The sequence below is a fragment of the Juglans regia genome, chromosome 3 (genome assembly GCF_001411555.2).
Source record: "Juglans regia cultivar Chandler chromosome 3, Walnut 2.0, whole genome shotgun sequence".
NCBI classification, from domain to species: Eukaryota; Viridiplantae; Streptophyta; class Magnoliopsida; order Fagales; family Juglandaceae; genus Juglans; species Juglans regia.
Window position 1 is genome coordinate 14215867 of NC_049903.1, and position 27937 is coordinate 14243803.

The window sequence follows — 27937 nt, forward strand, 5'->3', positions numbered from 1 at the left end:
CCAGTTTTTCACTTCCGGTTGGTAAGGATGGATGGGAGAAAGACAGGGTGGGACTCCTGACAAGGCATTATCATAACATCACTTTCAAACGATAGGGAATGCGGAAGGATCTGGACCGATTTACGAAGGGTCCACGAAGGATGACCGACGTCTTCACAACCAATCTCGAGGGTCTGTACTCTTGAGCATTATGTATCTATCTATCTATATACAATAATTTTCAAATTATGATGATTTGTTTCTATGAAGTCACATCATCAACTAGTTGACTATATTATTATTAAATTATATTTAATGATATAAAGTCACATCATCAACTTCATTTTTTGTTATAATTAAATCAAAATTAAATAATATAAAGCAATTTCTATTATAATAAGCTTTTTAGAATACAATTTCCAGGCTTTAATACTTTGTACAACACTATCACCATAAATGATAAAATAAATAAATAAAAAGCTTTTTCTACCCAAAAAAGTTTCGACCTGCTGCAAGTCCAGCAAGAACGATTAATAGCTGAAAGATTTCAGCTTTCTCATTCAAACATTTCAATACTAAACGTTGTTCTTCAACAGCAGAACCACCAATATACCATATGCACCAGAGATATGAAGCTGAAGAAACTCGAGCTCCATCCCCGACCAACATCACCTGACATATCTGCCCCTCTCCTCACCTCCCCCATCTTCGTCCCACAGACCAATCAGATTGCTCACCTTTGTCATCTGCTCATCCAAGCTTCTTTCAACACCATGAATCCTCCGCACAGTCAATTCTAGAGTGATATTGTCCAATTCCCTAAGCAGATGTTACATGACAGTGGTATGCATAAGGCACGACCTACAAGAAGTTAAAAAAGAAAAAGAAAAAGCCATAAGCCTCTCAAACATGCAGCATTATGCAGAACCATACAACCCAAACACAAGCTTTGGCAATACCTATAAGGCTCAGACACCTAAACTAGTCTCCTAATGTCTTTCTCCAAGGTAGTTTATTAGATGAAGTCTACATGGTGCAACTACCTGGGTTTGTTGTTCATAAAGAGTATCAGAGTGGAAGATGGTCCCTATCTGCATTATGTGGTGCATATGGCAGGAGCGCAACAACCGGACAATAGAGGAACTTCGATCTTTCTTTTTTAGAACTTTATTCCTATGGGCCATAGCTATAGATTTTAATGGCCTAGATTTTCATGACTTTCTTGTTTTATCACCGGGACTGAAATTGAGGTTATTGCCAAGCTGAAAACGTTTTTGTAGCACCAATTTCAGACTAAAGACTTGGGAAAACTTTGATACTTTCTTGGTGTTGAAGTTATTTTATCTTAAAAGAAGTATGCAACCTGATTTTCTGAAAGAATTGACTTGTTAGGCGACCCGTTATTGCTCCTATGGATTCAAATCACTCCAAATTGATGAGAAAGAGTCACATGGGATGCTAGAAGATATCTTCGTCTACTTGAAAAGCTGAGTTAATTTTCCATTAGTAAACCAGACATCTCATATGCAATCAGTGTGGTGAGCCAGTTCTTGGAAGCCCCAAAGATTCCACATTAGGATGGTGTCACTTGTATTATTCGCTATCTCAAGCAAACCTTACGCCATGGACTATTGTATAGGATGCATGGATATCTTAGAGTACAAAGGTTTCACTGATGCTATCGATAAAACTTGCTTACTGATAAAATAAAAAATAAAAAAAAACGGTTTCATTGATGCTGATAGGTCTGCTATTGGGTACTACAACATTTTCTACATAGAAGAGAAGGAAACAGAGTGGTATTGTGATCTAGTGCATAGACTGTGTATAGGGTACCCACACCTTCTAGTGAGTTACTGGAATTACAACACTTTCTTCAAGAGATCGGCTTTTCAGCTCCAACTTCTATCCAACTATTTTGTAATAACTAATCCTCTTTTCATATTACCTCAAATCCAGGATTTGATGAAAGAACTAAGCATATGGGGGTTGACTGCCACTTCATTAGACAGGAGATACTGAGTGGAGACACTTTCCATACATTTTTGCACCATTTGTGAAGTTGATCAATTTGAATATATCCTTACAAAGTCTTTGAATCATACTCAATTGGAATAAAATTGACCCTACAAGTTTGTACTAGTCGTTGTAATGCTTTTTCACATCACATATTCAATAAGTGTAAAGTAGAGAAGTATCTTTCTCAACATTTGATGACGCCTACTTTTGGCAATTCGAAGGGGTATTAGATGACATTCTTGAAACAAAATTTTTTGATAAGTAAACGATTGTATTAATGATACCAGGCTTAGCCCAAGTACACAAGGAGGTATACACGAGTTAGTGCCTATCAAGGAAGAAGAAAAAGAAACAAGAAAGTTGGAACAAAATTGACCCTCTAAGTTTGTACTAGTCGTTGTAATGCTTTTATACATTATATTCAATGAATGTAAAGTAAAGAAGTATCTCTCTCAACATTTGATAATGCCTACTTTTGGCAGCTAACTGAATGCCCGTCCAACTTTTTGCAAAATAATTGTTAACAAAGTTGCAAAAACCTTCATGCTTTAACCAAGTTATATGTACAGTTATGTAACAGAAAATTACTTGTAGAAAGTGGTATGTGTGGCCCCTAGGTTTGCCTTGCCCTAGATCTCAGTTTACGTGCGGTGGTTGTGGCAGTTTCGGCCAACAAATATCATAATCTGGTACTATTACTTCGCCCATTGTATCAGTGCTTGGTGAGATGGACGTCTTGGGCTCCAGGGAAACAATGAGAAATTGAACTGCAAAAGACTCCAGCCTGCAAGAAAAAAAAAAGAGGATAGAGCTTCACTATATTTTTAAGGATCTTTTTTGTTTCTAAGTATATTTTAAAAGAACTTAAGACTAGAACAGAGATGATTACTAACTAGAATTACATGGACTATACTCATCATGGCTCCGCTGTGAACATGTAACTCTTTTCGATGAAGCCTTTGGCAAATCCAACTAGTTTGTTATTCTCATAGTCTTGAAGTAGAAAAGAACTATATATGCATACATACACACACACACATATATATATATATATAGAGAGAGAGAGAGATAGACACATGCATATGTAAATTGCTGGTATTCTAGCATGATTGCCACAGGAACTAACATATAAAATAAAAAGAGGAAAGAGGTCTTGTGGCCTTTTCTCTGTGCTTGGATCCAGATGGTTTTCTCTAACAATGACAAGAAGAATTTAAGCTACTACTTTTGGTATGTTTAAAAAATTGACCGTACCCAAGAAAACAACAACCAAACTGAAATCTAGAAGAAACTGGGAAGTCCTAGGCCTATTATTTTATATTAATATCTTTTTGGCTCCTAGAATGCTTCCCAAAAATTACATGGAACCATTGAACTTTAGTCTCAAAAAGTACAAGTCAAGCAAGGTTATTGGGGTAGTACAAAAGGTATTACCAGATCTTTTAGCCAAACTTAATTGCAATTATTTTGTTTCAACTTTTTGTTTTTTGACTGTTTGTTTCTTTCCTCTTCTTTCATTATTTTATTGCTTTTAATTTATTTACCATAATTGCTTGTAGCATACTAATATCATGACTACGGTTAGATTAGAGAACACCCCATTTGTTATCCTAAGCCAAAGGCTAACAAACCCACAGTAATCAAGACTCCTTTCCAAGTAGTAATTATGAGGCAATTAGCATCTCATCTTAATTTAGTATTTAACCGTTTCTAAATTTTATTAAGCAAAGGATATTTTGGTTTTTTCAATTTTTTGGGGATTGCAATTGTAGTCATATTAGCTTATATTAACTTATCAGGCAGCATACGAGGCCTTCAGCTTGAGCTGCTAGACATGATATTAGAATACTAACTAATAAGTAAATATGAGTCATAGCCAATCTACAAACCAACCCCTAAGAATGCATGCAATTGGTAAGAAAACATATCCATCAGGTAAGCCCACGGAAAGTTTATGTGATACCCCGAAGGTATTGTGTTAAGTCCCATAAATTGTGAATGCATTGTAAGGGTACTAATTCCCATGTTAGGTATTTACAAGGTGTAATCCATATTTGTAGAAATTATTCTAAGGAGTTCTAATTGTCTTTGAGATATTACTAATCAAAAAATAAATAAAAAATTGTCTTTGAGATATTGAACAGCATGGGTCCTGACAAGGACTTCCAAGGATTTAAGCAGGGAGACCACCATCCAAATTGGATATGAGTTCCACATTGGGTGGATGGATTGTGAAGGAGCTGTAGTGTGCTAAGTCTCACATTGGTTAGGGAATAGGTGGAATTGAATTTTATAAGCAATTCCACAAAGTCCCAATTGTCATATTGGCTAATCCTTTTGGGATATAGCACAGATGCGGCTAGCACGTTTCCCAGGTTATGACAGTTTTAAGACTCAGGTATCCCAAGTCCAACTACAACCTGTAGATAAGTTGAATAATTTTTTGAATGCCCTTACAATGGCTCAACATTTTTTGAAACTTACATTTTCTATGATGAAAGACAATCTTCAGGCACCCTCACTAGGACCTCAAAATAACAAGTTTCCTATATTCTTTTGAGCATAATCTATTCTCATATGTACTAGGGTTGGGCACTTTTGCAATATTTAATCAAATTGCAAAGAGTAAGGTCATTATCGCATGTAGTTTTGCTACATTTTTTAACACGGTTTGATTATCTGATTAAGGATCAAGAAGTTCTTGTATTCAATAGTTTGAACGGTGAGGCAGTAATAGAAAAATAAAACAAGAAGAAAAGAAAGGCATACTTAAGAAATCAGCAGTAGAGGCTGCTCCAACACTTGTCAATGGCAGCTTGAATTTTCTTAGGTTTGCAAAGCTCTTGAACAACTCTAGCCCAGGTAGAGGCTTTTGGAGGCAAAAACTTCTGCAACATCACTTCTACAATTTTGGAAGCACCTAAAATCCTGTGTCGCTTAAACAGCCGAATAGCAAGTTCATCTAAAAACTCCCTCCCATCTTGAGGTGGGTGTACCTTTTCTCTTAAAGCTCGCAAAAAAACGTTGCATGTAACTAAGTCTGGATCACAACCTTGATCCATCATACTGTTTAAGAAATCAATGGCGCGTGAAATGCTACTCTGCTTGCACAAAGCATTGAAAATGATGTTATAAGTAATCACATCAGGTTGAGATTCTGGTTCTTGACAAAGCATTTCATTGAAAAGTTTCAAACCCTGCTCCACCAAACCAGCATTGCAAAGACCATGAATCATGGAACTGTAAGCAACAACATCAGGTTTAAATCCCTTTCCCAACATCTGCTTCCACACCATCAAGGCCTCCCTAAGTTTCCCATCCTCACATAAACCATGAATAAGTACGCTGTAACAAACCTCATTACGGATAAAATTATCATTTTCCATATTTTTCCACACAAGAATAGCTTTATGGCAATCGCCTATTTGGAAGAAGCCCTTCATTAAGGAGCTATATGTGAAAGCGTTGGGCATGCAGCCCTCTTTCACCATCTCAGAGAGAACGTCCTTTGCTTCATCCAACCTCCCTTCTCGGCACAGACCATCTATAAGAGCACTATAAACGACAGTATTTGGTTTGCATCCCCTTTCCACCATTTCCTTCCACAATTTCATAGCCTCTTCCATCTTTCCCTCCCTAAACAAACCGCTAACAAGGGCTGAGTAAGCATACTCATTTGCACGATGACCTCTCTCCTCCATAGAAATCAACAGACGAGCCCCATCAACAGCTCTTCCTTGTTTTACAAGCCCATGGATGATTGTTCCATAAGTGATGTCATTAGGCACACATTTACTTGATACCATTCGATCCAGTAGACTCACTGCTTTCTCTAATTTTCCCTTGAGACACAAACCATGGATAAGGGTGTTATAAGTCACTTCATTAGGAACACATCCTTTTAGAAACATATTATCAACGAGCTTTGCAGCACGTGCCAAGTCACCCTTCTTGCACACTGCATTGATCAGCACATTAAATGTTGCAGCACTCGGGAAACACCCCTCAATTTGCATCTCATCCAACAGTGAGACCGCCTCATCAATCCTAATCTCCCTGCACAATCCATCCATCAATGTACTATACGTGAACACATCAGGAGTGCATTTTCTTAGCGGCATTTCTCTAAACATCTCAACCGCTCTATCAATCATTCCCAACTTACACAAAGCCTTAATAACCAAATTGAAGGTAAGCACATTTGGCAAAATATTCGAATCCCTGCTACCAATGACCCGCGAATAAAACTCTAATGCGTGAGAAAAACGACCTTCTTGTATAATAACATTTAGAACCGAATTAAACGACTTCACAGTCCTCCGACAATGAAACTCATAGGCCATTCTATCAAACAATTGGACAGCTTTTTCAGGTAAATGCGCTTTCCCATAAGCTCTAAAAATTACAACAAAACATCTCTCCATAAACCGTCGGTTTTCGCGTTTCATTCGATCTAAAACCTTCTCTAACGACCTAAAATCACCCAAGTCGGCATAGTTCGCAATGAGTGAATAGAAAGTAGAATCACCCGGTTTGTAAGAACCCAATTTGTGACTTGACTTGAAGATTTCATCAGATATTGGGGGCTCAGTTTCCCCTATGTTATCAGGTTCGGTTTCAGAGGTATTGTTCGATGGAATGGTGAAAACAGAGAAGTGGGAATAAGAGTGAATTGGAGTAGGGAACTTAGGTGGGACTGAAGAGAGGCCCATCTTGAGAGCTTTCTTGATTGATTTGCTCAGGAGCTGTGTGTGAAATAAGGAGCATTTTGGCATGGGTATTACTGGATTGAAGCTAGTATATCAATGGAGCTTGATTTGGTTAATAGGAGTTTTCTCAGAGTTCTTAGACTTGAGAGACTTCTCGCCTTGAGGAAGAAAATAAGGAAGTTTTGATGGGTTTTCTCAGAGACTTCAACTTTTCACCTCGAGGAAGATTACAGTGAGAGAACGAGTCAAACCAATTTCTTTGCTGGCCATGCGAGTTAACTCACTGTATATTTTATTTCATTTTTAGCTGCATTAGTTATTGTTTTCCTTTTTTCATTTAAGTGTTTTAAAATTCCTTGAAATAAAAGACGGAAAAAAAAACATAAAAATGAAAATACTCTCCGATGGTTTATTGCATTCCTCGTCCATTTTTCTTTTTTTCGAGTTATGCTAATTATTATTTATTTATTTATTTTTATTGTTATCATTATTTCAGGCATAGTGCTAATTTTAACAAACGTATAAACTTCTAGCTCTAAATAATATTTCGAAGGAAATTCAAACACGCGGGAAGAATACAAAAATAATAAATACCTCAAATCTTGATTTATTTAAAAAATGTCTAAAAATATTTTTGCAGAATTTATTGGCCCTAGTTATTCTCATTAATCTTTATAAATGCAACATACATGTTTATTATTATAAGGCTGAGTTAAATCCTTTGTTGACGTCGTGTTTCACACATATTTGGGTCAGGCTCTAACAATTCAGATTTTTCGAAACGGGCCTGCAAAAAATAGGAGAGAATGTAATTAGGAGAGGGCGGTCTTGGGGCCGGGGAGTCTTCGATACTAAAGTTAGTAAATATTCTTGAAAGTTTGTGAATAAGCGAAAGAGTTTAGGGATCAGAGAGCTTTCTCATACCTGGAGCTTGATATTTATACCGTGGGTTGGGGGAGGTGAAGATTGTCTTTGTCTCCACAGAGTATGTGCCTCTTCTATTGTTTCTGCTGTCAGAGTCTTTTAATGCGCTGTGATTTTGTATCGGCACCATAAATGTGACATGTAACTCAATAGTAGCACAATTAATGCGGCGTGATTTCCTGGTCTTGCATTTATCCCTTGTGAGCCGTAAATGGTCTGATATCGATGGATCAAGAGCCTTCCGTATTTCCCATTGTGCTCTATACAAGTCTCTAGGTTCTGACTGCGGTCGTGGGCTGTCAGGTTGATCTATCTTATCGATTATTCAACTCATTTTCTGGGTAGATGTTTTGCCCCCTTCGCGGTCCTGGTGGCCCTTGAGCCGGGAATTGGGTCGAGGCTCAATGGGCTTTGTGAAGTGGAGAAATCCCCTTACACCCTTCATCATCACTATTTATAATCTTTTCACAAGTGACTATCCTTATTTATCACTGATTATATCATATCAGAATAAATGTTTACATTTGAGTGTGTGTCATGTCAAGGTTATTTATATAAAAGACATGAATTTTATTTACAATTTTATTGCATGTTTTATGGATTTATTAGTTTAGTAACAAGGTGAGGAAAAATCAAAGATCTAGGTTTAGCTTCCAATCTTGTTGAGTAATTTTAGATACAGTCTTCTCATTCTGTTATTAAAAAATAAATTTTTAATGTAAATCTCATATTAACTTACTTTTTTTCAAAGATGATGTACAAAACTTGCACATTTTAAGATTACAAATATCATTTCATTTTCGTTACGATGAAAGTAGCCTTTCAACTAAGAATGAAAGAAGTGAGAAGCAAAAGAGAAATCGATCGATGAGAAGATTTGTTGAAAATTGCCTGTTGGGTTTGTCCAATTTGTTCGGGCATCACACACTTGGAATGCAAAGCACTTTTTTTTTCATCTTTATTTATTACACACGACCAAATCTTGAATATTAAATGGAAGAAAAATTTCAATAAAATTTTGAAAAATACAAAAGAATAGCTAAAAGATAGAAAGATGAATCATTAATAAAAGTTTGGCTAAACATTTGTTGAGCCGAATGTGAATGCTGTAGCCATAACAAGATAGATCTACCCTCTATGTTTCTAGCCATTATCGTGTGAGTGTGGGCATTATATGCCCTGAATTTTGCTAGTTATTATATAATCAAGATATGGGTCAAGAACTTAAGTCTATTTAAGGGTTGAAATCATACAGAGACTACAAGAAATATAAATGAATGTGGACAATAAAATTCGAAACGCCAAAGTGCTAAAAAAAAAAGTACTAACGGCCTTGCTATTCTAGAGATTGTTTGGTTCCAACAATAAGAGAGGATTTCAATTCTTTTTACGTTTGGCAGCTTGCTTTCCTTGTCCCTTCTTGGGTGGTCCCTTCCCACGACGCTTCAACATTTCTAGCTTGGATAAACGCCTGGGACAAAGCACAACATACGCTTAACGTTAGACTGTTTTGTAAATAGTATCACATTAGAAACACAAGTAATTTCCCTACTATTTACAGCAAAAGAAACGAACTGTCTTCAAAGATTTTCTAAAAATGTTCAAGGTAGATGGATATTTCAAGAAATTATTCAAAGTAAAAGGTTGCAGCCCTAATGGAAGCTTCAAGAAATAACACAACCCTTTTAGTTGGTCTAGTTTAAGGTGCTTATCCAGAGAGTGAAAATTAGTTAATAGTCAAAGCTGTAGGCTGTTCTTAGTACAATTCTTCAACCGTATGCTTCAGATTACAATGATGTATCTAGTGAATAGAAAATTACTGATAAATTAAGCATGACAGTCCAGTAATTCCTTTAGGCATAGCAGGAGGAATCAACAATCAAACCGCATATTAATATTGGTCAAATCCATCAACCAGCCAACTTTTAGTCATAAACTGTAAACCTGAACCCTCTTCACTAGGGGTGATTAACGGTCCGGTCGGACCGAATGGACCGACCGTTTCGGTCCGGACCGAGACTTAGACCGGTCCGGTCCGGTCCATATTTTAGAGGACCGAAATCATTCGGTCCGGTCCACGGTCCACAGTTTTTTCGGACCGGACCGGACCAAATGAAAAATTTAAAAAAAAAAATATTTTTTATATATATTTTATATATAATAATTGTACAATTAACAATATAAATTTTTAAATATATTATTAATACTTGTTAATATTCTATAAATTAACAATATTTTATATATATCTTCATTTAACCTATCACTATTAACAATATAAAATTTTAAATATACTATTAACACTTGTTAATATTCTATGAATTAATAAATATATAATATCAATTAGTTAATTATATAGTAATTATATAAATTAATAATATAATTTTCATCTAATTTATTATCATTGACCATATAAAATATTTTTTTATTGAGTTTGTTACATAATCTACATTAATAAGTCACTTAATTTAATTTAGTATTTTAAATAATTTTTTTTATTAATTATTTAAAAAAAAAAAAAAAGAGGGCGGACCGACTGGACCGGACCGGACCGGACCGGGCTATCGGTCCGGTCCGGTCCCTTTGGGCGTTCGGTCCGGTCCGGTCCGGAAAAATAATGGACCGAAAATTTTCGGTCCATCGCCGGACCGGACCGGCCCGTTTGCAGCCCTAATCTTCACCATTCAACTCCAAAACCAGAGACCTTTCCATAGCTTATCGACAACCTATTACCAGATCTAATGCTGCTACTGATAATTCCAATCATGAAAATTCAAAAGGAGCAACGCTCCCAATTAGGCTGGTCTAATTCTGCCCCTCATATAATCTAGATGTGCAAGATAAAAATACATGAAATTACATCTAACCCTATTCTCCCTTCTTTTCTCTTCTTAACTGCAACTTTAAAGTTGACAATATGCGCTAAGTTAATGAATTTACAATTTTTGGATATGAACATTGCAACACAAACTATGCTTTTGTGTAAAAATATGGTGAGTCTATTCATAATTCGGTTCAAAGCAATATGTTTTCTTTAAGGCTTTATTGTAAAGTTACAGAAATAGATCTGGTCTCCCTAGATTTTAAAATCTTGGCTTTACCCTCACACTGAGCTCAAGCTCAAATAATGACAAGGTGGACGGTAAAAGTGTTGCTAAGAACCCATTGGATATGTGTAAAACCACCAGTAAAAAAATAATGATAATAATACTCAAAGCTGTAGAGTTGAAATTGACAGTCAAAAAGATTCCTCCAAATAAACTTCTAATATCAAGCAAACATATGCTAAAACATTCCATTACAACTCCTTATAAATAGAAAAAATAAGTATGCCTTTAGGCATTTCGATATCTCAGACAAGTTGCTGTAAAACAATAGTAGTTCATTGCAGATACTGTAAAACATTAAACATGGCAGAGAAGGCCTAATCAGAAGTATACTGTTACACAGTTCAACGTAAGTGTGAGGAATAAGTTTTTTTTTATATATAAGAAACTTTATTGATTGAACAAAACTAGACACAGCCCATGTACACAGGAAGTATACAAAAGAGATACCTAATTACATTCCAGAAAGTTGAAAGTGTGAGGAATAAGTTGAAGACTATATAGGTTTCTTGCTTAGTATAATTGCATAAAATCACAAGGTACTTTTTTCTTCACAAATTCATTCAAAACATGAAACATGGTTATAGCCTACCATAGACCTATTTGTTAAAAGAACATCAGGGAACCATACTTAGCATTACTCCCAATGTCGCCTGAGTTGCTTAACTACTATCCACCAATAAGATGCCGTTTGTCTGTATAAACAGGCAACCATAAAGGACATTTGCATTTGACTGCTCTATCCACACTTATAAAGACACGAAACTGCTCTAAGATCATTCTGTAACACACTCTTTCTCATCAATACAATGAGGAAGCCCACGATCTCGTACAACTTGGCTTCATTACAAGTTCTAGGACGAAGAAAGTAGTTGAGAAACCTAAGCAAATATTTGTTTGGCACGAGAAAGCAAGAGAGAGATAGAGAGAGATTACTCTTTTTCTTGACGAGCCATGATAAGAGGATCATCCTTCATGACATCATGTGGGTACCATTCAGCAACCTTGTCACCGATGAGCTTCTTGCGTAGCAGCTTGTGGGGTGATCTCTGGCCTGTTGGGTTAAGCATGTGGCCGAATATCTTTGCTCTCGCTTCGTTCACTCCACTCGTCACAGCCTTAGCCAGAATGCTCTTTAGGCCATTAGTAGCCATCTTCAGTTCGCCTTTAAGTCAAAAAATAAACCTTTTTTTGTCAGATTTTGAGGAGTTGATGGTACAAATATATGGAATAATGATTTGCGATACAGAAATCTATGCATAATTGATACAAACCCAATTTCAAGTTAATATTACTTGTGTATTTTTCACGCTGTTAAAAGAGGACCAAGCATCACACAAAGATCCCTGGTGACCCAGAAGTGATGTGTCTGTAAACAAAATTGTATTGATAATAGGAATGGGCAAGTGCCCAAATACACGGGTCACGGGATATATACAAGAGCATCACCTATGCATCCAAATATTGAGACTTTACCTTGACCCAATACCCAATTTAGACATTTTATAGGAAGTGTGAGTAAACTGAACAATAGTTGACTAAGATCACTCGCATTGGCTTGTGGAAAATTCTAGCAAAATTTTAGCTAAAGATGGCATCTTGGCTATTTTACATAATCTATTTGCCATGCATCCCACATTGGATTATCTAAAGTTTGGCTAAACTATTAAAATAATTTTTTTAATATTTTTTTATTTTACACACAAGGATGCCACTACTGCAGCCTGATGAACACACTCAAGCAATACAAAGATGGATGCTTTATTTTTCCTTTGTTTTCACTTAGTTTAAATAATAATTTATACACAAAGCACCAAAGCTAGTGTATAAAAATTGACGGAGATTTTTCACTCTCCTCTACTTTGATTTCGATTAGAATTCAGATTTCAAGTCCCTCTCCTGTCCCTCAAAGATAGAGATCTATCCAACAATCTTCCCATTAAACAGTTCTTGCCAATTCTATATTTCCCATAATCACGCCAAAATGGTGTCTTTCAGTGTGGATTAGGCTCTCAATTTTAATTACTTCTTTATAATATCTATGCTGGGAATCAGGCTCTAGCCTCCCATAAGAACAAGGTGGCAATATAATCATTTACTTATAAAAAAAAAAAAAAAAAAGAAAGAAAGAAAGAACAAGGTGGAAACAGAACTAGTATAAGACTAATGGCTAATGAGTTTGAGCAGGCTTATAGAAAAATAAAATAATCATTAGTACAATGTAAAACCATTATGTCATGGACCAATATGGCACCAAACACAAAAGCAATAAAAAAAATCAGATATCCATGAAACGGGGTTTTATGGTTACATTTCAATTTACCCAAACTATATCAATAAAATATCTTCTTATTTATCATAAAGAAATTTACCCAAACTAATATGCACTGGCAGAAAACATCAATTTTAACCACTAATATGCAAATTTTTAAAAACTCAAACTAAAATGCAAATTGCAAAAATGATAACTTCAAGGTAACTGCAGCCATAACCCAGAGTCCGTGCAAAAATGCTGCATTGGCTGCAAACTTCAGGCTAACTTCAAGCTAAAATATGGAGCTAAAACTAATAATTGTTCTATATTTCTAGACCATCCATCAAGAATTGATATGAGAATTTGCTACAGCTAATAATTGAGCCATTTTCAATTTACAGACTGCAGGGATTGAACAATTTTGCTGATTTAACAAGTTTCTCTTAAGCAAATGTCTCTAGACCTCCAAGCTATTTACAATGTCACTAATAAAGCTGATGAGAAACTCCTTTCTGAATTTCTCAAATAATAAAGGATGCTGACCATCAAACTTATTAACATCCACACACACACATATACATTAAGGGTAAATTCCATTTTACAACCCTAAACTAACAGCCACGCCAAAATAAACACAATTTAACCAAAGGAACTGAGATTTTGTAACTACCAATTTGAACCATTTTCAATTTTGAGAAAAAATCTACTAACAAGTTGTGGAATTGTAAACCCTAATATGCAAAATTATAAGAATTTTAACAAATTAGTTATCATAAACTCAATGAAAAGTTCATAAACCCTAGGAATCCAGGAAAAAACCTCCACAGATTCGTAACCCCAAAATCCTCGGCGCTGCTGGCTTGGCGAGGGAGGAGTACGCGATGCGGCTGATTCCACCGGTACCGACAGCGTCGCCGGTGGCGCTAGGCAGAGGAAGGTGACGCGACACGGGAGGAGGTTTTTCGCGAGGGGAAATTCGAATGGGGGAAGAAAATTCAACCTGCCAAAATAAAACCAAAAATAAAAAATAAAAAGGGATTGCTACGTATATAAAACACATGAATTTTATTTACCATTTTATTACATGTTTTATGGATTTATTAGTTTAGTAACAAGGTCAGGAAAAATGGTTTAGCTTATAGCGTCAATGGAAAAAGCCAGTACCGAGCTATGTTCTTTGCAGGGCTGGCTCAACTTAGGAAATAGAGGATATGCAGAGAGCACCACTGCTGCAGAGAAGGTTGGTCGAGGCACTCTACCAGAAATAGGGGCTGGACGTCTTTTGCTGCCGCAGTGCAAAGTGTGGACAGTGGCCGAATCAGTAATTTGCTTTAGGAGTCGAATAAAGTTAAAATTATAATAAAATATTTTTTATTCTATTTTTATATAATTTTTTTATGGTATGTAATAATTTGATAATAAAATTTAAAATAAAAATAAATTACATTTAATATAACCTATTTATTAAAAAATTATATAATATGTCAAAAACAATATATCATTGAAATAACATAAAGACACTCATACAAATATATCAAACAAAAAAAATATAGAATGTCTAAAATAGTAACTTACATTCTTTTAAAGAAACAAAATCATCAAGTATTAAATCTAAATCAAAATTCTTAGCTATTTCTTTTTCAATACAGACAACTAAATTATTTGCTAGAAATTCATCTTCAATTTTATTGTGAAGTCCTATTTTAACAATCTTCACAACTAAAAATGCTCGTTCACTGGTCACTGTAGATATTGAAATTTTTTAAATCGATTAAATTTTTTAAATTAAACTTATAAGTAATTAATCTATAAGATAAAAATAATTTTATAGGAGAGGGGTCAAGATAATTTTTTTGAGAGAAGGCCAACACAAATATCATCTTATTAAATTATAAAAAATTAATACGTATTATTTTTTTTTCCAAACTTTTGCCACCTAGTGTGGAGTTGAGGTCCCTCTTTTATTCGAAAAATGTATTTGCTTTACTGAAAACTAATAAGTAATGTGGCTTAAATCTAACGGTTTTGTAGACATATTAGACAATGGTGAATCTCTTACAATTTCCAAAGCTCTCAAAGCTTCGTAATGGTAAGAAAGTTAAAAACACTGAAACATGATCTGAAGTAATGGATGAACAAATTTTTAGCAATGTGACTTAACAGAGGCTATCTCTTTTGGAGGAGCTCCAGGGGTTGGAAATAGAGGATGAGGCAAGATCTCTCTTTGAATTTGAGAGAACTTGCAAGACCCAGATATCTATAGAACTTGAGAGAGTAACTTTGCTAGAGGAGATATCTTGACGACAAAAATAAATGGCATCATAGCTTAAGGAGGGAGATAAGTGAACGAAATTCTTTCGTAGGGAGGCTAATTATCATAGGAGAAATAATGCTATTGATATGTTGATGGTAGATGATGCAGTGTTCTCGGATCAAGCAGTCATCAAGATCTCCGAGGTGTTATAGACAAAAAAAAAAATATTTTATCTTTAAAATATCATGTCCTTTAAAATTATATAATTATTTAACAAATAATCAATGAGGTGGTTTAAAATGGACAATACTAATACTTCAGAATTTATATATGGAGAAAAGGAGTTCAAAATTAAAATGTAAAGACAATAAAATGCTCACATCCTTTAAAATTCCACGACCTTCAAATTTAATATAAATTTATAATCATTTAACGTAGGAAAAGATGAAGTGGCTCAACTGAAAAAGATAAAATATTATAAATAAAAGAAGATGAAATATTTCTAACTTTTAAAGTCTCATGACTTATTAAATTTATTTTAAAATCTTCATCATTTTTGGGAGTAGTAGAAATTGAAAGGACTTTTCAAATCGGAGCTGAAGGGTCTTTTTATGTACTGAATTAGATTAAATTATATAGAGAATAATTTTGTAATTAAGAAATCAAAATTATTTAATAATTATAATAAAATTTTCTAGGAAAATCAATATTTTAAATTTCTTTTCCAATAATCATTTTGGTTTAAATTGTCAAAAATATTTTTCTGACGAGAAAAAACTGTCACTAAACCGTTATATAACCCCATCACAAATTATAAAAGATATTTTTTGTGACGATTTATAACCCAATATTTGGTTGAAAGTTCAAACATTTTGTAACGGTTGGTTTGTCACTAAAATTACGTTCCAACATCATGGTTTACATTCAAACGTATGGCACTCACATTTTGCATTCAAACATTTGAACGTAAGAGCTTTGCTACTCAATCTTCACTAGAGGTGTCAATATGTGACACGACCTATTAACCCAATACGAACACGACACGATAAAAGTGGATTAGGGTTTATCCTTAACGGGTTCGGGTCAAAACGGGTTGACACGTTAAGACACGATAGCTTAACGGATTGATAACGAGTCAACCTGTTATGACCCGTTAAGAAAATTAAAATTACAGTTATACCCTTATACCTAAAAAATAAAATTGTTGAAATTTTAATTTCGATATTTTTATTGTTTAGATTGTAATTTTGGACTTGTAGTTAGATTTATATTTTTTATAGATATTGTGATTTTAACATTTATATAAAATTATGCTAAACTTAACTAGATTAAAGAGGTTAATTTTGGGTTTGTTTCAATCCATTTACATAAAATAGGTCAAAACGAGTTGACACGACACGATCTGTTATGTTATTGGGTCGTGTTAGGGTTTGAGATTTTGACACGATAAGCTTAATGGGTCGGGTTAGGGTTTGAGATTTTGACACGATAAGTTTAATGGGTCGGGTTAGGGTTTACCTATATAGTATAATATACATGTTTTGACACGACACGAACACGACTCATTAACACGATTTGACACCCCTAATCTTCACCACACTCCACACTCTATATTTTTTTAAATTTTTAATATTTTTTTAATATTTTTTTGAGTTTATTGATTTTAAATTATTTCAAAATTTTCATTCATTATTCATATAATAAATATTTGATAAAAGAAAAAAATAATAAAAATTAAAAATAATGTGCAGTGTGAAGTGTTAGGAAGTTGTGAAGATTTTTTATGAACGTAAATTGTAACATTTTTAAGTGACTTTCAATTCAAAAGTAAAATTGAAATTCAAACATAAATGCAACATAACGTTCGAAAGTGAACTTGGTAATGTTCTAATGTCAAAGTCTTAGGACATGTTTGGATGCATAGCGTATTGCAGAATTTTATAAATGTAAAATAGTTTGAATGAAGATGTTTTATTTAGTTTTAAGAAATGAGGGAGAAAAAATTAATAAAAATATGAAAGTGAATTGATAAAGTCAAAAAGTTGTATGAATATAATGTTTAATATTATTTTTGTTTTAAAGTTTGTAAAAGTTATATTAATTTTTGTGTTTAAGTAATGATTATATAATAATTTAATAAAAATATTAAAATTTGAAATAGAAAAGTATTTTATATTTGAATTAAATTTAAAAATAAAGTTACGAGAAATCTTTAGAATTTTGGAAATTATGTTTAGTGTTACCCAAATATGTCCTTAATGTTTGCACGTTTGTATGTTCGAACGTTGGCATGATAATGTTTGAAAATCAATAGTTTAGGGATTCTAAACTCATCTCAATTCATATCAATTCATCTTATTTAATCATTATAATTTTTTTAAATTCCAATACAAAATATAATAAACAATTTAACTTTTTTAAATATCAAAATAATAATAATATTAAAAAATAATATTTTATTTAATTTTTAATTTTTATCTCAACTCAACTCAGTTTAACATTCAAACGCAGCCTAATTTTTAAATGCATTCGAACGTTGATATCTTAATGTTTCAACGTCATCATGCCAATGTTTGAATGTCAACAGTCTAACGTTTGAACATAATATGGTTGTAAATAAATTTTAAGATTATAAAATTACCCTTTATTTTATATAAAGTTAAAAAACAGTTTTAAAATAATTGTAGGCTAATCATTTTCCTAATTATAATATGTTCGAACCCATTGTAGTTAATTGATTAATTGATAAAAAGAAGTTATTTTACCTTTAAAATTATATAATTATTTTAACAAATAATCGATGGCATGGTTTAAAAGGGGCAAAACTATTACTTCAGAATTTATATACGGAGAAAAGAAGTTAAAAATGTCATAAATGAAAGAAAATAAATGTTCATGTCCTTTCAAATTCCACGACCTTTAAATTTATTCTAAATTCATAATCATTTAACATATCACATATGGATTGAAGATGTGGCTCAAAAGAAAATAAAATATTATAAATAAAAGAAGACAAAATATTTTTAACTTTCAAAATTAGAGGTAAAGGGTCTTTTATGTATAGAATTAAGATTAAATTACATAAATAATAATATACGAGAGTTGTAAGAAGAAAAATGCTAACTGTATTTGAGAAAAATTTATAAAAAAATTATTTATCCATATGTTAGGTATTGATATGTTGAAAACCATGAAATTTAAAATTTAAAAATTAAATTTTAAAAGAAAACTAACAAAATGAATCTTGTACCTAAAATTGTAAGTACAACTATAGTATAATATATATTTATATATATATATATGTAGATACAAACACACACTCCCATTGATTTTTGAGAAATTCTATTTGCAGTCCACATTTGGGGACTGCATGTACAAACCCTTCATTAAATGAAAAAAATATATAATTTTGATAAGGATATTATTGTAATTTCAAAAAAATTTAAAAATAAAATTAACTAAACTTGTAATGCAGTCCCCATTTGAGGAATGTATGTTCGCTTGAAAGCTCTTTAACCATTGTGCTTGCTTGATCAAGGAGGATTCACGAAAGGTATAAACAAACAAATTTTTCGCAAAACTGAGATTTCCAAAAATTTCAGATGGTGTGTTGACATTAACCATTCAACTAATGTGCATATGGAAAACTAGCTACACAAAATTTTCCTGTCTTTTAAGCTGAAAACTTTAGGATTAGAACAATATCCGCTCTTGATAGATCTCTAATGCTTGAATGGTCTTTTCTATGAACAACTTCCGGTGCAATCTATACCTGCACATACCCAGGAAGACAGCAATCACTAAGAGGGGAGGTGGGGTCTCACTTTCAGAACACGTAAAAGCCAAATTACACAAAATAAATGGGAAAGTTCTCAGAAAACAAAAATAGTATGTGAAGACCACATACTTGATTGCGGCTTCAAGGGTTCTCGTAGGTTCTGGCATAGAATCTGTCGGTAGCAGCATGGCGGAAAATTAGAAGCTTTAAATGTGTAAATATTATATTTCAGGAATATTAATAGACTGCTAGCTATCCCAATGTTCAGAATATTGGAGATTTTAACCATAACTTAACTCATAGGCCAAAAGTTGGTAGAATCCTACTATCAATGCAGTCATTAGAATGTGAAGATTAGCATTGCAACCATACCTAGCAATTTCTGGTCTTGCTCAGAGGTAGTAGGAAATTCTGCCAGCATTTGTTGGCATTCTTCCTGTAACTCTTTCACAGCTTTCCTTTCCATGCTTGGGATTGGGGGCACATCCCCATCTGACCAAGTGGGAATTGTTCTTGCTGCTGCTATGACCGCACCATCAACAAAAGTATCTCCACCATTAGAAAGACGACCTGCTACAAATTTTATTTGAATAATTTGGATAATAATTCCAGATTTGAAGTGCAAAAAGAATTAAATATCAAGCAAGTCATGAAATGAAAATATCAGATAATTCATACTGTTATGATAATACTCTTCAGGTAGGCCAGATATATTGAAGACTGACAAGAAGGAATCCAAATGAATATGTGCATTGCCTGAGAACTGGATCTCATCCCAAGGATTCTGTACACTCGAGCCATTAGAACTTAATTACAAGAAAATGACCCCAAATAAAATATCAAATTTTAAAAACAAATAAAACTTTCAAAGCATTCTAAACAGAGGTGCAAGAAGAGGATGCTACTAGCATACTTCTACCCACAAGCATTCCACTAATTGAGAGGATTTTGGGTAAGAACATCAATCACATGCCATCGAAAAACTCATATGAAGCACTTTAGATTGATATAATTCACCTGTTGGATCGTTGCCAAGTTCTTTATCTAATGGCTAGGCTCATGTCTTGAAACTTGTGTAAGACACTCAAATGAAGGATATCCAATAACAAGCTTTTCCTATTCGAACAGATTTGCTCATTTTAAAACATACCAGGGACAATATGATGAAATATTGCCAAAAGGTTAAGACTATAAAATGATAGAAGAAAAAATAAACTGCCCCAGAAAATGTAGCTCCTACAAGTAACATTCAGAAATAGCGTGCGATGTCATAAATCTACTACATTAAGATTTAGAAGTTAGAGCTCTAACTCAAAGATTTTCATACCATTTGAGGAAAAAAAAAAAAAGAGGAAAAAAGCCACCAACCCCAGGTACAGGTATCGCATGCCTTCTTAGTCTCAGGAAATAAAAAGAGTAAAGGGAAATTTAATTTGTCATCCAGTATAATGTCACATAAAGATGTCCTTTGTACTAATCTTAATTGAAAAAAGAAAAGGACAAAAAGAAAAGAAAAGAGAGTGTGAGTGGAGGAGGGGAACCGTTTGACACATATACTTACTTTTGTCTTTGCCCGAGAGAAGGGGGGGGGGGGGGATAGAACCGAGACTTGACCATCATGGCAGATATGATGAACCACAGCAACGGCATCACTTTGCCACAGTTCAAGTTAGACTATGATGTACACCACTAAAACCCAGTTTGAAACCAAGAGGGTAACATGGATTGGAAACTGATTCAAGGTACAAGCACATAGCATAACGGATACAAACAGCAGTCACTCAACTGTTTTATTCCATTATTTAGTGTTGCAGACCATACAATTGCACATAAACACACTCTCATATGAAAAAGAAACCATAGTTTTAGTTTCCAAACAAGTTAGATTGCAAAATGATTACTGCTAATGATTTCATTGTGCACGGAGATCAAAGTGCTGAAAATGTGACATTTAACTCAAAGGGCTCCTGCATGTTACACAATAGCATAGAATTTCTAATTTCTCGTTTAGTTGTTCCTACACTTTCCAGGACCAGCCAATATTTGGTTGGTGCTGTATTCCAAGGTGGTCAAGATATTTCACTCAGGCACCCTTGCAAAACTATTGACCATCTTTTTCTTTTTCCTCCCTCCTATTTTAAGGCTTGAAACACTAATCAACAGAAGTTCACATATAATTAGGATTCACAAAAAGCTATGGATAGTTTTAAAAAGTAGCATGAAAAACTCACCATTTCTGAAAAGAGCAATTATTTCCTTTTTCTTTCGACTTGAACAAATTGAATATTACTTTTTTTTTTATTTGTATTACAATCTCAACTAGATTAGTTCCTGGTAATTGACACGCATCCAAAACAGGAAAGAGAAGAGTAGAGATAAAAGAAAATACCACTGATGATGAAAATCCATATCTTTGCATGAACATGTCATTCTTCTGTCCACTCAGGTAATTGACAGTCATCTGTGTGAATTTATGAAATTAGGAGCAGATGGTGCAGCATTAAGAATTCTGGGTTTCTTTTCTATCTATCATAAGTGATAAGTTGTTCTACATGTAGAGCACAAATAATAACGAGTAAAATATTCAAAATAACTACCCGAAGCAAAACCAATTCTAGTATAGAATGTCATACCATAATCTCAACATTAGCTTTATGCATACCAAATAGCTTTGAAAAGTTTATATAAGAGATTGCCTTGGGAGGTACATTATCCGGAGCTGTGTCAAAAGAGATTGCCTTGCGTGTGTTCGGATCATTTCCCTATTTTGCTGGACAGTGGTTCTATTCATGGGGGTTGGAGGTATTTTAAGTTTGAAAACATGTGGTTAGGAGTTGATGGTTTTGTTGATAAGGTTAGGAGTTGGTGGTCTTCTTATCAGTTCACGGTAGGGGTGAGCACCGACATAGTCAGAGTCGGATTCCCCTAAATCCGAACTCCGACTCCAACTCCGACTAATTCTCCGACTTGTCGGAACTTTTTTCTGCAATCTTTATTACTTTGGTTTTCTGCTTTATTGGTTTTCTGTTTTCTGTTGTCGCTCTCTGTTTTTTATAATGTATTACTTCCAGTGTACATAGGCTTCACCTATAAATTCGTTTCTAATAAAATTACTTCTTACTAATAAAAAAAAAAAGTTGATATGACTTTCTGCAGCTAGATATTATCAAAATGACATAATCAACTAGATTTCATGAATAGCAGTGCTAAGATTTTATCAGGACAAGCACTATTATGGCGGAATTATACATCCCCATTCTGATTTTATGATAAATAACTCCTTTACATGCTCTCCAATTAGATAATTTATCCAAAAAATGTGAGGAAAACAAGCTGAGATGTAAATTAATAATTTTATAACAAGAGCAAAATCACAAATAAAATTATGTAGCCACCATGGTTTTACATTTGAAACAGTTTATTTTAATTGAAGAAACAAAACTCAAAACTCCACTCAGTGCATGTGTTCAGTATTAGGTTACAAATTTTGTGATGAGCAAGATAAATTTTATTGAGACTAAAAAGGGTGTTATCCCAGTACACAAGAAGTATACGAAGAAATCCAACTAACTAGCAATTAAGGCAGGAATGTAATAATATTCAAAATTGATCAATCAATTGAGCAGGTCACCCCGCCAACATGATATACCTCTTGTAACAACTTTTACTTTATATTGCCTCGGCACTAAAGTCACATCCTCACATAAAGGCCCATATTATTCTCAAGCGAAAGCAACTGCTAACAATGATCCTAAATATATATCTCGTAAAGTCATTCACTCTTCAGTGCAATAGTATACCTCCAGGCAGTAATCTTGTAATCTCCAGTGTTCTAGGGTTCTTCCTACAATGGGTCGTTACAAAATTTATTTGCACTGTTTAATTCATGTGCAAGCTCAGAGGCACAATTAATTGGAAAAAAAAGTGAGTATAGGAGTGCTCAGTATCTGTCCTGGCCCTATTCGATAGCACATCAAGGTGTTTCTCTGGTACATCCTCCACAATACTGTGTATAACTTTGTTCACCGCCACTTTGTCCACAGTCATTAGGACTATGAGCAGATCAAGCAAATATTAAATAAAAATTAACAAATTCAGATCAAGAATATACATATAATGATTAATGACAAAGATAACAGAGAATTCCAAACACTCTATTGGTTACTGCTTGCCTCCCAGTAAGTGAAGTTCAGTTTTGAGTTCTATAAACACTCTATAAACACTGAGCTCAACAATGGTTGGAATTCTATGTTTGGTTTCTAGACAGAGAAGGATAAGTTATGCCACTTTATATAATAATGAACAGTGTTCATTCTTTTAACCTATAGTTTAATTTTACAAACTTTTTTTATAAGTCTAATTGTACAATCTTTACCATCATGGATCTATGCTGTTAAGCCCATGTATTCATTCCACTTGAAACATTTCAACAGTGCAGAGAATTGATCAAAACAATATTTGATAAACATAACAGATATTACCTCATCTCCTTTCTTAATCCGTTGCCCAGCATTTATCATCACCTCAAGCATACGATCCTTAAAACGCCAATGGAAAAAACAATTTGGCTGGAAGGAATGGTTTAGCATGTCTGCAAAAGTAAGAGCAAGTTGGTCAAACATATATCCAATGACAAACCAGCCAATCTACATAATAAATCTAGACGTTTGAGAAAAACTGAGTTGGCAATTTGCTTAGTTGTAGATAGTGTGACTACAGTTAAGAGTCCATTAAAGGAAGGAAACAACTGATCCAAAAAGAAGTCCTGGTATTCTGGCCTTAGAAGTGACAATATTTTGTCCTTTAGTCATCTTCATATGTGGTGTTGAAAGTAAAACACTATTTTTAGGCTTAAACCCATATTGGTCCTTCCGTGTAACTGTCAATTTGGTATTTTCATCTGAATAATTTAGCCCTTAGACTTCTGAATTGCATTCAAGGTAATCCCCCATCAAATACATCTTATACTGTACAGAAATATTAATTCACCCTAATGGCAAGTCTAGAAAACTTTCTATTTCAGGGAACATACACTTATTTTTTATAAGTGCTTTTTTTAATAAGGGAACTTATACTTGTTTTCAGGAAATGGAATATCACACTCTTTAGAAATGCACAAGATTGGGGAGTTGACGCATTTTCAGAGTTTTATGACTTATACTCTACTCTTATGAGGGGGGAAGTCGAAGACGATTTTCTGGCGTCACTTCCAGAAAGGGAAGTTGACCGTCCACTCATTTTACCAAGTCATAAACACGCATAATACAAATTTATTCCCATGGAAGAGTATTTGGAAGACAAAGGCACCCTTAAAGGCAATCCTCTTTGTATTTACGACTTCCTCGGGAAAGATCCTCACCCATAAAGTCAAAGATCAAGGCAAATGCAGAACAGAGATATCCGAACTAGAAAATAAGATCAAACCAGATATGAACCTAAATATCTGTTTCACATTATCTATCCCCACTGCTAGATTTAACGGGATTCATGCATAACAGTCTGATGATCAAAGTACCATGTCTAAATTTTATAATTTACAAAAACTAAAAATTGAATTCCATGCACAAGATTACATGACTCCTTTATCAATTATCATATTGATAAAATTCTGTTACAACGAAAAAATATCTTATCGTGAAATAGAACACAGTTGATTGTTAGGTTTTAACTTTACAGCATACAATCATCTTTGGCAATATACTAGACAAAATGATTAGAAGAATGTTTACATGGATAGAAGCTTACCAGCATAAGGAATTAGCATATTTGAATCTTGAACTAGTGCACCAATCCTCAATTGCATGTTAATGCATCGTGATTGTGCTGTACCCACCGCCCAGATGAATCTCTCAGGATCATTGGCAAGGCGCTTGATTTTAAGGGGTACACCTGAGTGCTGATCACACGGATACAAATATCTTTAATGATATTTCAAGAAGATACTGGGGTACATAATAGCAAAGGACAAATAGAATGCATGGTACAAGGCAGACAGGTTTATTCGCACCCAGTTCTTTTCCCAAAACTCCAATGCTCGGTGTCGCTGTTCTCTCATAGTTGAAGCAAGCTTAGAATCCTGAAGCTCCAAAAGCTCCTCCTATAACATATATAGAGCAAAAGGGAAGAGCAGCATGGCTATAAATTGTTATAAGGCTGTAAGAAAGGAATTATTAGAAAAACTGCAAAGAATCATAAACCTGAATTTTAGAACTGCACTAAGATACTGACTACTGGTCAAAAAACGTACTTAGGCTCAAGTGTATAAGAGACACCTCTAATTCATGTTCATGTGAAATTTCTGTGATAAGGACCTCTATGTCATTAGTGATGTGAAATTTCTGTGATAAGGATTTCTAAGTCACGCACCTCTGTAGCTAAAAGCAAGCTCGTGCACTCCTCTGCACTAGGTAAAAAGTCACCATACAACCTCCAAAAGTTATTCTCCAGATCAAATGCATATAAAAGAAGGCATGCTAATCGTAGGTCCAAATCTGTCTGCCACAAAGAGTAAGCTAATATAAGACTATAAGTACTCAATCCAACAAATTACAAGAGAAAAACAAAAGGATACCAAGTGAACATTTATTCTAATGAGTAAGCAAGCTTGTTCACCCATTGACCGAATTGAACAAATGAATATATCAAAAGCTGGGCCTACATTCAAAAAATACAATTACCTCTGGATTGGTTGAGTTTATAATATCAAATATAGGATGACCCACTGGTATTATGTCTGGAAAGAACATCCATGGGAGCTTTTGGCTTATGGTTAACATTAATTCCAGTGGAATTTCCATAATTACCTGCACAATATAGTAAAACTTCATTTACAGTAGAATACTCGAAATGAGGCTCCAAGATTAACCATGACAACAAAAAACTTTATTAGTCTTGTAAAATTATGCAAGAAAGAAACCAATAACTAAATCAAATTTCACTTAACAGACACTCTAATGATCAGGAAGCTATAATACAAGCAATAAACGGTCTACACAACTCACCCTGGGTCGGCGAAGTGGCTCAACATCTTTGGATGCATACACTCCAAATCCATCTGGCCCTTCTTTAAATTCAATTCCATAAGCTCTCATGCTCCTTACATACCCTATCTTGTAGAAGTCAGGGTCTGCTGGCTCCAACTGTGTGGAGAAAAAAATGTATTTATAAGTCAACTAATCAATTATTGAGAAATGAAAAATAACATACCAAGAGAAGTCCCCACATCAAAAGGGAATGTGTTAGGACAGATATACTGCTCTGTGGATTGACATTTTCTGTCGGGTTGGTTTGTCTTGGGTTATTCCTAGCAAAATAGTGGATCCTTTTTTCCTCTTGGGATACTTGGAGTACGCATTTGAGCACTTTCATAATTTTTTTTAAAATATAAAAATAACTATCTAACCATGAAATTAGCATATGTTCTCTATTTCCAACGAAGGCGAAAGTTCGTCGTCTTGCACATATGAGCTTTGAAAGAATGTACTATCGGCTTTCAAAAGTCCAGTCCAACGTTCTTACCCTTACGTTCTCTCATAAAGTAAACAGCAACTAAATGAAGAAAAGAGACGTAATTTTACCTCAGAGGGCGATTCTTCAACTTGGGGAGTTTGGAATATCGGATATTGTGCAGTCTCGGTGGTTCCTTTAATGGCTTTAACCAGATTTTCGGTGTCAGTAGCAAAAGAGAAACTGGGTCTTCGTGACCACCCATGGTGGAAATTCCTCAACTGCTTCACAAAGAAATCAAAATTAGGCAGAAAAAGAGTATGCGCGAGTGTGTGTACAAAAAGAGAGAGAGAGAGAGAGGACCTTCGAATTGGAGATGAAGCAATTGGCGGGATTATAAAGAGGAAGAGAGGAGGCCATTAGTGAGAGGCGAGAAAGTTCAGTACATGGTTTTGTTTACTGTGTTTAGCGATGTCCCGGCGAAGACGAGCATTCCGGTTCCAATTTCAAATAAACCTTATCCGCTTCCCTTGTCCGACTATATTAATTTTTTTTATTTTTATTTTATAAAAATAAATTTATAAACTATATTATTTGATATAGTATATCAAATTTATTTATAATAAAAATAATTTTATAATTTAATATATCACGTCAAATTATATTAATTATTTTTATTAAATTTATTTATAAATAAAATATTTCTCTTACATCTTATATTAAATTTGACTACTACCTGGTAAGATTAATTTAACTAATAAGACCCATTAAAAATTCAATTAATAATTTTTTTTCTTATCATCAACAAAATCTATCAATTTTTTTTTTAATTTAATGGTTATGAAATATTTTTTAATGATTTGCGAATTTTATTTTTTTTTAAATATTTAAAGAGTTTAAAATAATGTTTGAAAAAAAAATTTTGCTCGTTTGGATTCGGTAGGAAGTCTCGGTGGGCTTCTTCGATAGGTGTAGCAGTGTCTCGGGGTGGGCCGCACAGCTACTTTTTCATAATATTTCATTTTTGGTGTCATGGTTTCATAAAAAAAGGCGATTAGCACAAAGCTAACGATCAAATTCCTGATAGGAATCATCAGCTTTATAACGTTAATTCAGCAATGAATCATTTAAACTAACAAAAAATAAATAAAAAATAAGAAATGAAACGCAACCAAGTAAATAAAATCTCCATTAATTAGTTTGATAATATGCTTCAACTTTATGGAACTTCAATGCATAAATCATTGAAGTGGAAGTTCAAAAATATTAGCAAGATTCGAATAAACCGAAACCCATGCCTTGATTTCTCTTTTAGTAGTCAACTGCAAAATGGGAAAGTGCTTTGGTCATCAAGTCTTCAGCGTCTAACTAAAGAACATCATGATAGACCAGAAAAAAAAAAAAAGAGAGTTTATATGTCTATGACCATGCACTTTCTTACCTGAGATAGCTATTTAAAGGCACTAACAT

At 34.0% G+C, this 27937-nt stretch overlaps 3 protein-coding genes across 5 annotated transcripts; all 3 read right to left on the minus strand.

The window, feature by feature from the left end:
* Positions 1-357: 357 nt before the first annotated feature.
* Positions 358-6956, minus strand: LOC109015371 (pentatricopeptide repeat-containing protein At4g20090). 2 transcript variants are annotated; one of them, XR_004801098.1, is made up of 3 exons: positions 4768-6956; positions 2587-2782; positions 358-840 (listed from the first exon to the last, which is right to left on the minus strand). XR_004801098.1 is itself a non-coding variant. In XM_018997850.2 (2 exons), the coding sequence occupies exon 1, from the start codon at positions 6771-6773 to the stop codon at positions 4776-4778; it is 1998 nt and encodes a 665-aa protein (XP_018853395.1). In that variant the 5' UTR covers positions 6774-6956; the 3' UTR covers positions 2388-2782; positions 4768-4775. The 2 variants fall into 2 exon arrangements, 1 of the variants encoding a protein (XP_018853395.1); XM_018997850.2 differs by lacking the exon at positions 358-840 and having other exon boundaries at positions 2388-2782.
* A 1887-nt stretch (positions 6957-8843) lies between these two features.
* On the minus strand, positions 8844-14299 carry LOC109015370 (28S ribosomal protein S33, mitochondrial). Its single transcript, XM_035688131.1, has 4 exons — positions 14154-14299; positions 13809-13989; positions 11672-11900; positions 8844-9102 (listed from the first exon to the last, which is right to left on the minus strand). The coding sequence occupies exons 3-4, from the start codon at positions 11887-11889 to the stop codon at positions 9009-9011; spliced, it is 312 nt and encodes a 103-aa protein (XP_035544024.1). The 5' UTR covers positions 11890-11900; positions 13809-13989; positions 14154-14299; the 3' UTR covers positions 8844-9008.
* Positions 14300-18799: 4500 nt separating this feature from the next.
* LOC108993936 (protein PLASTID TRANSCRIPTIONALLY ACTIVE 14) lies at positions 18800-26982 on the minus strand. 2 transcript variants are annotated; one of them, XM_035688133.1, is made up of 13 exons: positions 26831-26982; positions 26599-26748; positions 26023-26160; positions 25699-25824; positions 25388-25516; positions 25029-25118; positions 24767-24917; positions 23503-23612; positions 21411-21482; positions 19700-19805; positions 19394-19591; positions 19151-19193; positions 18800-19015 (listed from the first exon to the last, which is right to left on the minus strand). In XM_035688133.1, exons 1-13 carry the CDS (start codon positions 26885-26887, stop codon positions 18937-18939), a joined length of 1449 nt encoding a protein of 482 aa, XP_035544026.1. In that variant the 5' UTR covers positions 26888-26982; the 3' UTR covers positions 18800-18936. The 2 variants fall into 2 exon arrangements, with proteins under 2 accessions (XP_035544026.1, XP_035544025.1); XM_035688132.1 differs by having other exon boundaries at positions 19394-19594.
* Positions 26983-27937: the final 955 nt, after the last annotated feature.